General features: G+C 36.6%; 1 protein-coding gene across 1 annotated transcript in view; it reads right to left on the bottom strand.

The window, feature by feature from the left end:
* Window positions 1-18,034, bottom strand: part of SRPK (SR splicing factor protein kinase) — a 78,268-nt gene that overhangs the window by 22,473 nt on the left and 37,761 nt on the right. Inside the window, exon 3 of the mRNA XM_067775418.1 lies at window positions 1,192-2,280. Coding sequence (XP_067631519.1) covers window positions 1,192-2,280 — 1,089 coding nt within the window. The remainder of the gene's footprint in view (window positions 1-1,191; window positions 2,281-18,034) is intronic.

Below are 18,034 nucleotides of genomic sequence, written 5' to 3'. Positions count from 1 at the left end.
TATGGCTCCGAACTGATCTTAAGCAAGCTGAAATTATCCAGAAAACCCTCCCAATATAAACCGTTGGCGGCCGCCGTATCGTGATGGTAGCGTACTTCGCCTACCACACCGAAGGTCCTTGGCTCACGCCCCGTACAAAGCAACATCAAAATTTTAGAACCAAGTTTTTTCAATTAGAAGAAAATTTTTCTAAACGGAGTCGCCCCTCGGCAGTGTTTGGGAAGCACTCCGAGTGCATTTCTGCAATGAAAAGCTCTCAGTGAAAACTCATCTGCCATGCAGATGCCGTTCGGAGTCGGCATAAAACAAGTAGGTCCCATCTCGCCCAAAAAAATAAAAAAAGGAACAAGATGCAAATTGGAAGAGAAGCTCGGCCTAAGATGTCAGAGGTTATCGGGCCGTACATTTATTTATAATATGAACCGTTGATGGCCCTGGGTTTCTGGACCCCCATATCGAGAAATAGAATCCCAGAAATATTTTCGAAATTATCTATATACAGACCCGAAATGGTACGAATTCATTTCGAAAACAGTACCGAAACAATCTCGAAGTCGCCTTCATGTGAAGTTGAAGTGGTCCGGGGATAAACCAGAGTAAAAACTCTGAAATTATTCCGCAGTGATCCCAAAATGAACTCAAAACAGTCACGAGGTGTTCCCATGTGGCGGAAGTAGTGTCCATTATGGATCTTGGTACAACAGACTGAGCGCTATAACGATTTAAAAAAAAAAGCAGTTTCCAGGGGGGAGGGGCTTATCCCCAGCAGGTTAGGGGTCAGAATATACCCGCGGTAGGTACGCCTGCCGTAAAAAGCGACTAAAGTACCAGATTCAAGGGGATGTGTATCGCAACCATTTCCGGTTGCCAGCCAAACCCAATTGTCAACCTCACCTATCCGGTGCGAAGCCTGGTAACCCCGAACTCTTCATGGATCTAGGGGGTGGGAGGGCGAAACAAATCGTTCCCGATATGTTTGGGCTTGGTACCGGAATGTACCGGATCTGCATCCGGCAAAAGACCATCAGCATCGATAACACTCCCCAAGGCCTTCGGGGAGTGTCCTTATCTCTGCAACAGCAACAACAGGAGGGGGCACTTAGCTTCATCATCCACAACACAATTCCGGTAGTTGCAATCCTTGACCCCTGACCCCCTAAAACTATAGTGATTTGTAATATTTTCACTTACTCTTATTTTTCTTTTTCTTCTTCTTCTTCTCGCCAGCAGCACCACCAACACTATTGGTAACAACCTGTTCTACTGTCGGTACACCTGCTTTCTGTCTTTGCTGTTTTCGTGGTGAGTTCGTATTTGAATTATTACTGTCACGTACTTGCAGTTGTTGCTGTTGCTCTTCTTCATCATCATCATCGGCATCACCATCTGCAGCATGCTCCTCAGAAATGACATCTTGCTCAGCATCTTCATCAGCGTCATAATCATCTTCTTGCTTATACTCCGCATCAAATGTATCACCATTCACCAATGTAAATTTCAAACGCGCCCTCTGCTGAGTACTACCATCGCCAACACCATCGTTAGAGAGCTCTGTGCCGTCAGCAACAATACCACCACCATCTCCAACTGGCGTGCCACCACCCTGTACACCACCACCGCTGCCACCACTTTGTTCCAAATAATCCCATTGTTTTTTAAATAGTTCCAAACGTTTCTTTGCTTTCTTTTTAAGTTTCTTCTTTTTATTTTTACTCATTTTGCCGGTAATTTGTGGCTCGCGATACTCTTTTGGCGCACGACTTACAAACGACGGAAACATTTTATAATTCATCACAAACAATTCGGTAGCTTCATTTGCCAACGAACGTACATATTGTTCATCAACACAGAGTAGCACATTTTCTGGTTTTATATCGGTATGTATAATTTTGCAACATGTATGTAAATAATCTAAACCTTCGAGCACCTGACGTGTTATGGATTTCACATTTTCAATTGGTATACCACGATAATTGGATTTGCGTATGAGTTTTAACAGATTGTCGCCGAGAACCTCGAATACCATACAAATGTGTGTGCCATTTACGCCAGTGATCTTAAAATCATCTAGCAATTGCACCGTTTTTTGACGACGCGGATTACTTGGATCTGAATCACGCACCGATTTGAGTATCTTAATTTCATCTTTTGCCGTCTCAGCGAAATGATGAGCAGATTTGACAATTTTTATGGCCACATAACGCTTTTCCTGTAAATCCCAGCACAGCCAAACGGTAGAGAAATGACCCCAACCCAATTTGCGTACAACGTGGTAACGTCCTGTAAATAAAGCAGGAAAAAAAGCTTTTAATTAAGCGGTATATATGTAAAATAAAAATAAAACAACTAAAGGTGTTCGGATGTAACTAAACATTATATACTCAGCGTGAGCTTCAATTGTACATTTCATTTCAGATAAATTACTTTTCTACATGACACGTGGCACCGCCCGTTCAAAAGAAAAATGTGTCCCCATTTCCTCTTACAATAAAACTTGATAAGTGAAATATCATTGATTCAAAACTATTTTTTGCTAAGTTATAGCTTATTATTCTAACCTACGACCCTTTTAAACTTGTTTTATATCTAAGTTGCCGTGGTGTTTAACCGATCCAGTCCATTTTTACTAAAAATATTTTCTACTATAGGGAAAATTTGTGTACCCAATTTTATTACGATCCGTTAATTTTTCTTCGAGTTATGGCTCCCGAAACATAGAAATTTGCTTAGTCATAAAAGGGGCAGTGCCACGCCCATTTTCAAAAATTTTAGTGTTATCCAATTTAATGTTATAATTAAATTTAAAAAGTAAAATTCTATTGCTACAAAGCTCTTTTTCGCTAAGATATAGCTTAATATTTTCGTCTACGCCCCTTTTAAAAACCTTTTATATAAAAGTGGGTGTGGTCTTTAACCGATCCCGTCCATTTTTACTAGAAATATTTTCTACCATAGGGAAAATTTGTGTACCCAATTTTATTACGATCCGTTAATTATTCTTCGAGTTATGGCCCCCGAAACATAGAAAATTGCTTAGTCATAAAAGGGGCGGTGCCACACCCATTTTTTAAATTTGAAGTTTTTCCTATTTATTGTTATAAATCATCTTGGGAAATGAAATACCATTGATTTTATAAAAAGCTTGACGAGTTGAGGTTTCTGTCAGAAGGCTCCGATATTGATGTCATATGTGTTTCAGAAACATGGTTTTCTTCGTTTCATAGAAATGATATGGTGAAGATAAATGGCTACCAACTTTTCAGAGTTGATAGAAGTGGTCATGGTGGTGGTGTTGCGATATATGTAAAAAGTAGTGTGTCCTGTAAATTGTGTTGTTGTTCTAGTCCAGGTGATCCTGTGGAATATGTGTTTGTTCATATGTTTTCTGATAATAATAGTAGGCTTCTTATCGGCTGTGCATATAGACCGAATCGACTAGTAGATTTTTCCGCGTTTATTGAATTTCTTCAATCGTTACTATTAGACTATGACAATATTATCATCGCTGGAGATTTTAATAGTAACCTACTGGTGGATGCCACTTTAAAACAAAGCATGGAATCTCTGGGACTTTTTCCCACAAACTGTGCTATACCAACGCATTTCACAAATACTAACTCTTCTCTATTAGATTTATTTTTTGTCAATGATCTTCATAAAATGATTCACTACACGCAACTATCCGCCTCCTGCTTCTCAAAACACGACCTGATATTCCTAAACTACAACTTCCAAATATCATGTAGGCCAAGTTCGTTCGCGTATCGCGATTACAGAAGTATAGATTATTATTCCCTTGCTGAGTCCGTTGAGTCGGTTGAATGGAGCTTGATTCGTACGTTAACATCGGTTGATGACCAGACAAAGTTTCTGCAGGATAATATAAATAAGTTATTCGATGATCACGTTCCACTAAAAATAAAAACACCTAAATACAAGAATAGCCCTTGGTTCAATGCTACATTAAAACACCTTATCCACCTTCGTAACCAAGCCTACTCACGGTGGAAAAGGTACAAAACAGTCGAAGCGCATAGCTGCTTTAAAACAGCTCGGCTTATTGCAAACAAAGCCATAAGGCTGGCCAAGGCAAATTATTTTAAGTATAAGTTTAGTTCTGCTTTGAATACAAAGGAAAAGTGGAACAAAATCAAACAAATAGGAATTGGTAAGCCCAAAAGTGACCTGTCTCATCCCCCTGATGTCGACATCAACGAATTAAATAATACTTTTGTAAGACTACCAAACTCAGCCGACAATGTGTGTATTGATAACTACTCCGTGCGTGTTAATGTTGACACTAGCCCTTTCGAGTTTGTTTGTGTCGATAATTGTGATGTTGTCCAAGCCATACTTTCTGTGAAGTCTAACGCAATGGGGCTTGATGGTATATGTTCAAAGTTTTTAAAAGTCATTCTTCCCAAAATCCTTCCCCACATTACTTACTTGGTCAACTCAATTTTGACGACCGGTGTCTTCCCAATATACTGGAAAGCTGCAAAAGTTATTCCAATCCGTAAACAAAATAATGAGTATCGACCAATAGCCATACTCCCTTTCCTCTCTAAGGTCGTTGAACGTATTCTACATGGGCAAATCGTATCATATGTACATGAATACAAGCTCCTGTCAGATAGTCAGTCCGGTTTCAGGTCAAAGCGGAGCTGTACAACGGCACTATTATCTGTGACAGAAGAAATTCGTGAGCGAGTGGATGAAAGTTACATTGCCTTCTTAACACTTCTTGACCACTCCAAAGCTTTCGATTCTGTAGACCACACTCTGCTCTGTAGGAAGCTGGAAAACCTATTTAACTTCTCTGGTCATGCAGTTGCCCTTATAAGATCATATCTTGGCGATAGGACTCAAGCAGTATGTATAGATGGTGAAAAGTCTGACTTCCTTCATGTCTTAAGAGGCGTCCCTCAAGGCTCTATCCTGGGTCCTCTGTTATTTGTTCTGTACATCAATGACTTACCCGATGTCCTTAAGTATTGTAATGTTCATATCTACGCTGATGATGTGCAGTTATTTACGTGTTGTCCTCGTGATCAAACTAGCTTGTGCATAAGTAACTTAAACCACGATTTGAATCAAATATTTTCATGGGCTGCTATGAATGGCTTATGTATAAACCCGAATAAGTCAAAATGTATTGTTATTCATAGAAGGTCTTTTCCCACTAATGATTTAGAGAATGTAGTGTTCGACAATTCCGTTATAGAATACGTAGATACGGCGAAAAACTTAGGTGTAATTTTTAACAAAACATTGACATGGAAAGACCATATTTTTAGAAAGGTTGGGAAAGTGTATGGAATGCTTCGTACGCTATGGTTAACACAGTATTTCACGCCTTTGCACATAAGACTACTTCTGGCTAAAGCGTACTTAATACCTACGCTACTCCATGGTTGTGTGATTTACTCAAACTGTGACTATCTGTGCAAGAACAAACTAAATGTTGTTTACAACAACATTGCTAGATATGTTTATGGGTTGAAAAGATTTGACCACGTATCTCAACATGCTGAAAGGTTGCTAAACATTTCTTTCGAAAATCTTTTAAAAGTCAAAACACTGTCCTTCCTCCATAAATTGATACACACGAAGGAACCTGACTATCTATATCGTAAGCTTATTTTTCTGCAATCATCAAGATCGGTGCTTCTTCTTAAGCACATCAGATACCGGTCGCTAACGTCTGAGCGCCAATTCTTTGTTACTGCAATACGTCTTTGGAACTCGCTACCTACTAGTCTTCGACTCTTAAGTAATGCTCTGCACTTCAGAAAAGAGCTAACATCATTTTTTAACGACTCTTAAACTGGATCTCAAATTGTTGTTGTTAAAATGTTCATTTCTAAGTCCTTTTCCTTTCTCTGTGTCTTTCTTTATTTGTTAAATACTATTCAATCTATAACCAGCCAAAGGTTATCATCACTACTGCTGTCTTTTAATATTTATTAACTACTTTTCTTTAGTTTTAAGATTTACATTTACATACATAAATATTTCACTATTGTCCGCTATATTTAATTTAATTTGATTAATCTAATTTATTATTATAAATGTTCAATTTTTATAGCTCATGCTATTCATGACTAGCACTGTTAAATAATTTGTCAAAATTGTTGTGCTAGGAACAAATTTTCAAATAAATACATACATACATACAATGCTCTTTTTTGCAAAGATAAGGCTTATTTTATTCGTCCACGACCCTTTTAATAATATTTTATATAAAAGTGGGCGTGGTCCTTAACCGATTTCTTTAATTTTTCTTCAAAGCATTCATTATAGTAAAGGCAACCTCTCTGCCGAATTTTGTAACGATAGGTTTAACGTCTTTTGATTTATGATTAATAATATTTGTAAAATTTATTTTATCACAAGTAGGCGGTGCCACGCCCATTTAAAAAAAAAAAACATCAAATCTTTATCAAGAGTCTCAATATCAGTCCACACGTCAAATTTTAACATTCTAGGTGTATTATTTACTCAATAATCAGGTTTTTTGTGTTTTACATTTTATATATAAAAAGTGGTCGTGGTTATCATCCGATTTCGCTCATTTTCAATAGCAATCTATTCTGGGTCCAGATAAGCTCGTGTACCAAATTTGGTGAAGATATCTCAATATTTACTCAAGTTATCGTGTTAACGGACACACGGACGGACATAGTTCAATCAAATTTTTTTTCGATACTGATGATTTTGATATATGGAAGTCTATATCTATCTCGATTCCTTTATACCTGTGCAACCAACCGTTATCCAATCAAAGTTAATATACTCTGTGTGCAAAGCACGCTTAGTATAAAAAATGTATTCGTTTCATGTGGTAAAGTTCGTAGGAAAATGCCGTTCGGATATCACACTTTTAAGCGTCATTCTGGCTGCAGTCTGGTCTAATTATTGAGCAATCTGCCATCACATCAGTTTCCAGTTTTTGAATTTCAAGTAAATTTCTTGAATCCCATGTGAAAAGTTGTTATTTCAAATATTTTAAAACGGTTACTAGAACAGCTAAAACCAATTACACAACAATTTTTCGAACGAAATTTTTCTGAGATTTAAACCAAGGATCTTCGGTGTGGTAGGCGAGACTTGAAGTTCAAACTTATAACTTGATGAAATTCATTCTGAGAATTCCAGGGAAAACTATCGAAATTTTATAGATTTTTTTACACTACTCGAGTTTCTTTAAAAACGTTTTCGATGTAATTTATACAGATTCAAGTAAAGCTTTCGATTAAGTCTCCCATTCATTTCTTTTGTTCAAGCTCAATCGATTGGGCTTTCCGCCTTTTTTTCTCTCCTGCGCCAAAGAAACTTTGGAGTTCTGATAACGATGGTCTAAATAACTCAATGATCCATATATTACTTAAACCTCAAAAGAGAGAGTTTCGTGAACACAATATAGCAATATCCTTCGATCGTCTGGAACCCACGTTATCATGCGACAAATTAAAATCGGTTCAAAAGCAACTTCTGTTTTTTGCGCTGAGAGACTTATTGTAGGAACGCACAAGCATTCTTCCTCCCTACTCCAGCCGTTTGAAACCTTTTCAGCTTCCTACGTTACAGAGTCGTAGAGGGATGGTAGATGTGATATTTTTAGTAAAACTTATTAGAAGGATGGTAAATATTGTAACGGCCACCGTGGTGTGATGGTAGCTTGCTCCGCCTACCACACCGAATGCCCTGGGTTCACACCCCGGGCAAAGCAACGTCAAAATATTAGAAATAAGGTTTTTCAATTAGAAGAAAATTTTTCTAAGCGGGGTCGCCCCTCGGCAGTGTTTGTCATGCGCTCCGAGTATATTTCTGCCATGAAAAGCTCTCAGTGAAAACTCATCTGCCTCGCAGATGCCGCTCGGAGTCGGCATAAAACAAGTAGGTCCCGTCCCGCCAATTTGTAGGAAAAATTAAAAGGAGCACGACTCAAATTGTAAGAGAAGCTCGGCCTAAAATCTCTTCGGAGGTTATCAGGCCTTACATTTATTTATTTTTTTTAAATATTGTAACGAATTTAGGGAAATCCTGGTTATTTATGCACTTCTGCCAACGTTCGAAATTCGAATCGCTAAACTGTTGAATAAATCACTCCAATATTCAGTGTTGCAAACTGGTCTTTATTTAAATTAATTTGGGAGTAGTACAATTATACTTCACAATTATACTGCACTTCGCAACTAATAGCGTGTTTAAATCAAACTGATTAGTTATTACTCAGCTTGCGCTGTTTTTACACTCTCTGTTGCCTCTTCCGCATATTTCTCCAAAGGTCTAGACGTTTCACCTTCTAGAGCTCTTGCAGCTCATGCTTGGTTACCAGCTACTATATACGTGTATATTTGTAGTTTATAACCATATGGGTGTGTATGTGTGAGTAACTACTTCGGCTGATGACTACATGTATGTGTGTGTGAGATATCTCTTCGTCGCCTTCTACATAAGTTTTGCTAGCTTTAACGTGGACATGTATATAAGAGTGTCTGCTTCATGTTTTTGTTGTTGCGTGATTATTTACTAACAGCCTAGTGATGTCAACATTCACCACAATATGTATACGTTTCTGCTTATTGAAATTATAGTTAATGTTCTCAAAAGACCATCTCGACATTTTAAACCATTTCATATAAGCACAAGCAGAACGAATTTCGAAATGGAGGAACTCCTTCGTTGTCGATGTACTGATTTTAATAAGCACTGCAAAAAATGTACACCTGCAACTCACACCTCGTAATAAAAAAATGGTTGCTGACTACTTTAAATACGCAGTGGTTTGGGTGGTTGGGCTTGGAATCACGACCTTTCCAGACTCCCGCATTTATCGCCGCCAGCTCCAATGATTTGTGCGGGTGGCTTGGAATGGAGCTCTTTCTAAACTCCAAAACAACGTAGCTTTGTTTATTGCAGCATAAAAGAGGAATTTTCGATTTCGCCTATATATATTGTTAGTTATATTATGTCCTTGTTACGCAATAACATCATCATTAATCGTTCAAAAAAATAGAAGGAAAATTTACACTTTTAAAATCACCTAATAAATATACGAGATCATAAAAACTCGTACAGTCCGGCAGTAGATTCATTCTGTTGAGTGATCTATGTATTTGTTGCATACAATTTCAGACGATGACCAAACCCTCTACAACAACAACAACTACTAATTCATAGATTCATGCGACACAAACAAATTACACGAATACATTTTTTGTTTGAATTATTTGTTTTTCGCGCTATTTAACACATAGCATTTTTTTAAATGCATATAAAGGAAAATTTTTTTCGTTACGCTTTTTGTTTATTTATTTACAGTGCGCACAATTGTTTGTGAACTCGTGTGTACTTGGGTACTTTTATTCTACCGGCCATAGAAATATTGTGCGCGACAATGACGTTGATTTTGACTTACATTTCAATGCCAATTTAATACTAAAAAAAGAACAATGGTCACATTGGATGGAGTGTAGATGGAAAAGATCTTTGACGCGTCGGTACTCAAGAAGTGCGAGTTGTCGTTCGAAAAGCAGAAACGGTGCGTCTTTGTTAAGCTACCAGCGATTACTACCTACCTACATATGGGCTAGATATATTGAACTCGGACACAATATACTTTACTATCTTCTTTCACTGTATGGTAAATAAATTTAATTAACTTGACAAATTCCGATTTTGAGTACCTACATACATACATTAAGTAATAGTAATAAATAAAATAGAGTAGAAAATTTAATAGGCGACTCTAATTTAAGTAAGTGTGGGGTGTTTATGTCGGGGCGAATTTAAACCGAAACATATACAGAAATTTAAATTTTATGAGCGGAACACGCTAAGCAAATAAATCAGCAATTATTTTGGGCTAGATGTTAGTTATACCTTGTTGTGTTAAAACAAGTAAGGAAGTCTAAGTTCGGGTGGAACCGAACATTGCATACCTAGCTGTACACTTGAAATGATGTTGTTGTTTCTTTTGTGTGCCTAATAGTGTTACAAATCTGAACAAACGTATTATAATCAAAACAAAGTATGAAATGATATTTGTTTTAATTAATGTAAATTTTTTTTAATATCTTAATATATAAAAAACACGTGTCACAGGTTTGAGGCCAATGGACTCCTAAACTACTGAACCGATTTTGAATTCGTTTTGCACCCCGTGTGTAGTTTGATCTAACTTGAAATATAGGATAGGTATCAGCCCAATTCTAAACGAAAATTCCGTGCGAGTTTTCTCCCTTCTCCCATTCCTCGTATTCTAAATAAAAATTCCTTGTGAGTTTTTTCACTTCTCCCTTTCCTCCTATTCTGAACAATGTTCGAAAAAGCGGAAACCGGTTATGGGAGAAAAGTAGGTATTATGAATGTGAGGGAGAGGGAGATTTCTCTGCCATTTCATAGGAGTTTTTTCACTTGTTAAATTAAAGGGAATGCATCAAAATAGTTAAAGGAAATTGGTTATTTTAAGAAAGAACACTTATTTGTACAAATTTGTGCTAAAAGATGTATTTATATTCTACCACAATATTCTCACTTCTAATACAACAACAACTACAACCACAATATTCTTTATTTTAAGTTGAAAAGTATATCATAGGCAACGGTAGAGCTCTTGGTATACAAATTTGATGCAGCCATCCAGAAATTGCGCAAGGATTTTTTAATAAGGCTTAAATAGATTTTGGCGTATGATGAAGGACGAATTCAACTCAACTTGGCCGCCAGAAAATTGCTTTGCTGAATGAAAGCAGGCAACTCCGGCAGATTTGTGTTATGCGGCCGTCTTCTTATGTTCCGCTGTTGATGTTGCTGTGGCACCAATTCATTACTCATTTCAGTGAATACCACATGAAATGCAATAAATACTGTGCAATGTTTATATTTTATTTCTTAATTTCCAACAAATTTGCAACAATAATTAAACTTTTCAATTTTTTAAACAAAATAAGAAATGTGCAATGAAATTTCAATTGACAAAACAGCTGACTTCGAAAATTCGAAATTCGATTTAAAGGTACTATGACATTTTTTTTTAATACAGGAGTCCTTAGTTGTTCCATGTGCAATTTTTAAGCCGAATTTCAAAAGCAACGAAAATCTGCATTTCGTTTTAATATTGTAGTGAAGTGTGAAAAATAAAAATCTATATATATAAAAAGAAAGGCTAAAATTTGTGTTAGTTGGTCGCCGGTGTTTGAAGAGATGCGTCGGTGGATTTTGTTCAAACTTTCACACAAGTTGCGTAAACCTCACGCTTTGATTACTACAGGTACAGGGTCTCGAGATATAGGCCAAAACGTGGGCCAGTGAATGCCTAGACAGTGTTTATACAATATGGATATCAAATGAAAGCTGTTGATAAGTGCTTTGGTACAGAGTAATATATTATCCAGAGACGGACTGGGACTGAGACTCGGAGTGGGACTGAGACTGGGGCTGGAATAAAATACATACCACCCTCTGGGACAGGCAATAAGGGATGCAGAAGAATGAGAAGGAATTGAGAGAAGAGAAAAGAGAGAAGGAGATTGAGAAAGAGATAGACAGGATTAGGAAAAAGTAAAGAGGGAGAAGGGCAGAGTCAGACGGAAAAAGCTTATTAAAATGTATGCAGATAGGCCAAATTTAGGGCAGGACAGCGTCTGCCGGGTCTTCTAGTCTAGATATATAAGATAAATTTATAAATAAATATTTACTCCATTACGGCTTGCTTTTCGTATTTTTTCCGGCAATTTCCTCATTGATTCTTGATTTCCCTTTGTATCGATATTTTTAAGCTCCTATTTTATTTTATTAACTAAATAAGTCGTGTTTTTTGCACAGTGTCCTTCCCCATAAACACGCCTATTAAAATTTGCCTAAAAAGTTTCAATTGGTCGCACCGGGGGAGACGTTTTGGGGGTTGTACTTTTTAGGTACAAATTCAATTTCCCGGCTATGTACGTCATTTACCTTGCATTTTGCATAATGTGAAGATGCAAATCCAGCCAGAACACTAGCTTTCTCCTTTTTAATAAATTTTTGAAATTCTGGAATGCATTTCTCTATATAAATGTGAGCAGAAACGGCTAAACTGCCCTTGAAAAATACGGGCTCACTTATTTCACGCTCGCAGATTGTTAGCCACAACAAAACTTTCCCGGAAAATTTATTATTTGGAATATATATCACTTTGTCGGAAGATTTTCGTTTTTTGGACTCGAAGTAATATTTTGGCTGGCTTTCGTTGCCTTCCACTGTGAAGTATGTAGCTCTCATCGTCCATAAGGCATTTTTAAGTTGAAGATGTGGCAAAATATTTTTGCGAAAGTAGTCGCAACCTGGATTTAATTGTTTGTGCCTGTTTTTCTGTAGTAGCTGGTTTCAATTTTCTTTTTTTAATTTGTATATTCATATCTTTCAAATAATGTTTAATAATATTCTTATCAACTTGGTATTTTCGTCCAAGCTGACGAAACGATTTTGATTTGCGCCCACTGTATCTGCTTTCAACTCTTGACGTACTTTACTGTCTTGAAAATCACATTTTTTGCCGGAACCTTTTTTTCGAAATATGCTTTTATTATCTCTGAAAAGCCTAATAGTCTTGTATATGGATGTTTTCTTAAATCCCATGTCCCTAAAATGATGAAATATTACATTTGTGCTTTTGTCAGGATTATTTTTACAAAATGTCCCAATTAATTCGCGCCTCTGAAACTCGTTCAAAGACATTTTGACTACGAATGGTGTGCTTATATAACTAATTTTTACGCGAAAATGTCACGAAGATGTCCCGTTAATTTTATGCATTCAAATTTGTTTTTAAAATATGAGGGCTACTTAATTTTTGTGTTCAAAAGTTGTGTTCGGATTTCATTCACCATACGTTATGAACATATGGTTCTATTCTGAACTAATTTTTCTTCGAGTTATGGCTCCCAAAACATAGAAAATTGTTTAGTCATAAAAGGGGCGGTGCCACGCCCATTTTTTAAATTTTAAGTTTCTCCTATTTATTGTTATATATCCACTTGGGAAATGAGATACCATTGATATATATATGAAATTTTAGCAAAGATAGAGCTAATTTTATTCGTCCACGACCCTTTTAAAAATCTTTTATATAAAAGTGGGCGTGGTCCTTAACCGATTTCGTTAATTTTTCTTCAAAGCATTCCTTATAGTAAAGGCAACCTCTCTGCCGAATTTTGTTACGATAGGTTTAACGATTTTTGATTTGTGATTAATAATATTTGTAAAATTGATTTTATCACAAGTGGGCGGTACCACGCCCATTTAAAACAATTTTTTCAAATTTTTATCAAGTCTCAATATCATTCCACACGTCAAATTTCAACATTCTATGTGTATTATTTACTAAATAATCAGGTTTTTTGTGTTTTCCAAAATGTTATATATACAAAAATTGGGCGTGGTTATCATCCGATTTCGCTCATTTTCAATACTAATCTATTCAGGGTCCAGATAAGCTCGTGTACCAAATTTCAGGTATTACATTTGTAAAATTCAATTAGTTTTAGACATATATTGCACAATAATGTGCAGCATTTTTTTACCAGTCCTTACTTGCACAAAATTAAGTCAGCTGATGTGACTTTCCAACATAAAACACAAAAACTACATACTGCTGAGGGAATTATTTTTGCCAAATCAAATAACAGACGGCAAAGTTAATAGCCTAAATGACATAAAACTTGTCCCCCCAAACATTTGACAATGTTCTCAAAGTCTCTAAAACACAAATTTTCGCCGCCGTGGTTTGGTGGTAGCGTGCCCCGACTACCACACCGAAGGTCCTGGGTGCATAAACCGGCAAAAGCAGCATCGAAAATTTAGAAACAAGTTTTTTTTTCAAATGTATATTTGAACGATTTTGCGTCATCCCTTGTCAAATTTCGTTTCGATACAAACCGGTTTCGGCGTTGTGCCATCATCAGTGTCGATTTTCGTTCTCAGAGAACGGAAATTCGTTCCAATATACATCATTTATCCACCCTGTCGGAAAATCAACAAAACAAAATAAGTTTTTTTTAATTAGAAAGGAAAGAGTCGCCCCTCCACAATAGTTTGGCAAACACTCCGAGTGTATTAAAGTCATGAGCAGCTTGATCAGTGAAAATTCATCAAAACTAAAAGGAGCCCCTCGCAACTTGGAAGATAAGGTTGGCGTAAATCTTTTCTGAAGAAAATCGAACCAAGCATTTATTTTTTTTACATTCTTATTTATAACAGGATTCTCCTCGCGTAGGTGAGGCTGACAATTGGATTGCGGAAGTTGTGAAGCTATAAAGCTTTGAAATGCCCTATCAACCCCTTGTACCCTTGTGTTTACGGTTCCCATCGTTAAGAACGGCGTAGAGTTGTGTGATTTGCACATGTGTGGTTTTGCCTATTTTGGTAGCATCTCTTGTTGGCATGGATCGGTTTTCATAATTATGGAAAGAACATTATTACTCTACTTTGCGTATGCTGATCCCTATGAGCGGCCACTTTTTGGCTTGTCGTGCACTAAGCCACCTTCCTTAAGCGCAAAACCGTTCTTCGAGCAGTGTTATAGGATGATTCTGTGAATTTCGCCAACTTGTTTAAGTAACATTGTGATTATTCATCCAAATGTACATAAAACAAAAGTTTAAGTAGCTCTTCATTCGTGTTAAATTTTTTCGTTCTTGACGGCATTGTGAATACGACATGTTTTGTACACAATGGTTGAAGGCGTCACTTCGTAAGCTAATATCTTTTTAAACATTTCATGAAACAGCAATTCAAATATATTTTTGTCAAAGCGTGCGATGTCACTACTGCAAAAACTCAAAGGGAGTTTCTGTACCAGTTCTTAAGTAAAAACAAGTAAGGACGGGACTGTCTTCGGCTGTGCCGAAGACTTCATACCTATCATGAATGGGGCTGAACAATAATCTTATCCCGTTCGTAATCTCCAAATAATCGGATGCATAAGATAAGAAATATATAGTGAACAGATGTACATACCTAAACGATTCTTAAGATAAACATAAAATAAAAAATGGCAAAAAACCCCCTAATCTGAACGATCGGTTGTATGGGATATATATTATATATAGCTCCGATCGAAATAATTTTTGCAGGAAATCTTCTATGATATATTAGAATATACATATATCACCAAGTTTCACGTTTTTATATTGGAAACTAAGGGAGATATGGCCACAAATCTTTCTATCTGAACGATCGGTTGTATGGGATATATACTATATATAGCTCCGATCAAAGTGATTTTTTCAGGATATCTTCTATGATATAATAGAATATATATCACCCAGTTGCACGTTTACACTTTTTAAATTGCGGCAGGAATGACCAAAATCGTCTTATCTGAACGATCGCTTGTATGAGAGATATATGTTATAGTGGTCCGAGCCGGATCCGACAAATGTCTAATATAATTTAAAAATACATCCTTTTGCCAAATTTCATTGAGATATCTCAAAATTTGAGGGACTAGTTTGCGTTCAAACAGACACGACGGACGGACACACGGACATTGCTATATCAACTCAGTTCGTCACCCTGATCAATTCGGTATACTTAATGGTGAGTCTATCTTCTACATTTCTCAATATTACAAACATCGGACCAAAGTTAATATACCATTTCATGTTCATGAAAGATATAACAAGTAAGAAAGGCTAAGTTCGGGTGTAACCGAACATTACATACTCAGCTGCCAAATTACAGCTTGCAAAACTTTTAAATTACCTTCTTTTAAAAATGAGCGGTGCCACGCCCATTGTCCAAAATTTTACTAATTTTCCATTATGCGTCATAAGGTCAAACCACCTACCAAGCTTCATCGCTTTATCCGTCTTTGGTCATGAATTATCGCACTTATTCGGATTTTCGATATCGAAAAAGTAGGCGTGGTTATAGTCCATTTTCGTTCACTTTAAATAGCGATCTGATCTGAGTGTCCAGGAACTTACATACCAAATTTAATTAAGATACCTAAAAATTTACTCAAGTTATCGTGTTTACGGACAGACGGACTGACGGACATGGCTAAATGAATTTCTCTTTTCGCCCAGATCATTTTGATATATTGCAGTCTATATCTATCTCAATTAGTTTATGCCGTTACGAGGTACCGTTATGCGAACAAAAATCTGTGAGCTCTGCTCAGCTGAGTATAAAAAATTTAAAACAAATAAGAAAATTGTGAAAACTCAATTTATGTTCAAATTGAAAATTGTTCTAATAGTGGCTAACAAAAGGGTTCTAACAGATGGAATTTATTATCTGTGTAAGTATATGAGAATAATAGTAGGTTTTCTATCGGCTGTGCATACAGACTGAATCGGCTAGTAAATTTTTCTGCCTTTATTGAATTTCTTCAATCGTTACTAATAGACTATGGCAACATTATCATTGCTGGGGATTTTAATAGTAACCTACTGGTGGATGCCAGTTTAAAACAAAGCATGGAATCTCTGAGACTCTTTCCCACAAACTGTGCTATACCAACGCATTTTACAAACTTTAACTTTTCTCTTTTAGATTTATTTTTACTTCCTTTATATTAGGTCGGTTGAATGTTTGTCCGATTTTCATACAAATCTTGCAATCGATTTTTAAGTAACTTCTCATTGAGCTACAAACGTGAAACTTTACACATATGTAGGTTAGAACACCGTGACAATGCAACAAAAGGAAAAAAATCCGTTAGGTGGCGCGCGGATCGAAATAATTAGATAAGAATTTGACCAGCTTTTAAGTAACTTCTCGATGAGCTAGACTTGAAATTACAAACTTAATTCAGAGGTCGATGACAGCCGATGACAAGATACAAAAAGATTCGCTAGGGGGCGCATGGGATGAGAAATTTAGAAAACTCGTACGAAACGGAGGGTATTTTGGGATTGATTTTTATGCAAGTTCTCATTGAGCTCCATCTGTAAAACTTCACAGATAGGATAAGACGCCGAGAAAATTTAAGGAGAAAAAATTCCGTTAGGTGGCGCATGGATCGAAATATTTAGATAAGAATTTGGAAATTTGGTGTTTTTAGATCGATTTTAAAGTAACTTATCATTAAGCTACAAACATGAAACCTGATGACAGCCGATGACACAATACAAAAAGTTTCACTAGGGGGCACACGGACTGAGATATTTAGAAAAAAGCAAACGGAACGGAGGGAATTTTGGGATTGATTTTTATGTAAGTTCTCATTGAGCTCCAAGCGTAAAACTTAACAGATAGGTTAAGACACCGAGAAAATAAAAATAAAATAAAAAAATGTTAAGCACTTCCTTTATATAAATGGACAAAAATCAGCGAAAAATGTCGCCTTATATAAAGACATATTCTTGCTAAACTTTGATTTTTAAATTTTGACATAGAAATTGCAAAAATATTTATGAGAAGTAAAAATATAAAGGAGCGCAATTGATTGACTAATAAAATCTCCTTTCCTACCAATTTTCCAATCCAAGTAATGTGCGCTCCACTTTTATATTTTTAATTCTCATAAATATTTTTGCAATTTCTATGTCAAATTTAAAAATCAAAGTTTAGCAAATATGTCTTTATATAAGGAGACATTTTTCTCCGAGTTTCGTCCATTTATATAAAGGAAGTGCTTAGGTTAGGTTGAACTGGCCGGTACATGAGGACCTCACATAGACTGAATAAGTCCGCAGTGTTACCAGAAGTTTGTTGTAACGACCAAACTGAAAAACCCTATCAGAAACCAGGACCCATGTTATAAAATAACACCGTCCTCTGGGCAAATGCTAGAAGCTTCCTAGGATTTAAGCCACTTGCTGCTTCTAGATCTGACAGCTGTATCACTCCTAATAGCTGGAGTCTTAGCCTGGCAAGCGCAGGGCAAGAGCACAGAACGCGCTCGATCGTTTCCTCCTCCAGCCCGCACTTCCTACATCTGCTATCACTGACCAAGCCTAATTTAAAGGCATGTGACGCCAGAAGGCAGTGTCCAGCCAGAATACCCGTCATGAGTCTACAGTCCTCTCTTTTTAATGAT

The sequence above is a fragment of the Eurosta solidaginis genome, chromosome 3, assembly GCF_040869045.1.
Source record: "Eurosta solidaginis isolate ZX-2024a chromosome 3, ASM4086904v1, whole genome shotgun sequence".
NCBI classification, from domain to species: Eukaryota; Metazoa; Arthropoda; class Insecta; order Diptera; family Tephritidae; genus Eurosta; species Eurosta solidaginis.
The sequence above is the reverse complement of the archived record's forward strand: the minus strand, read 5'-3'. Positions and strand labels throughout refer to the sequence as shown.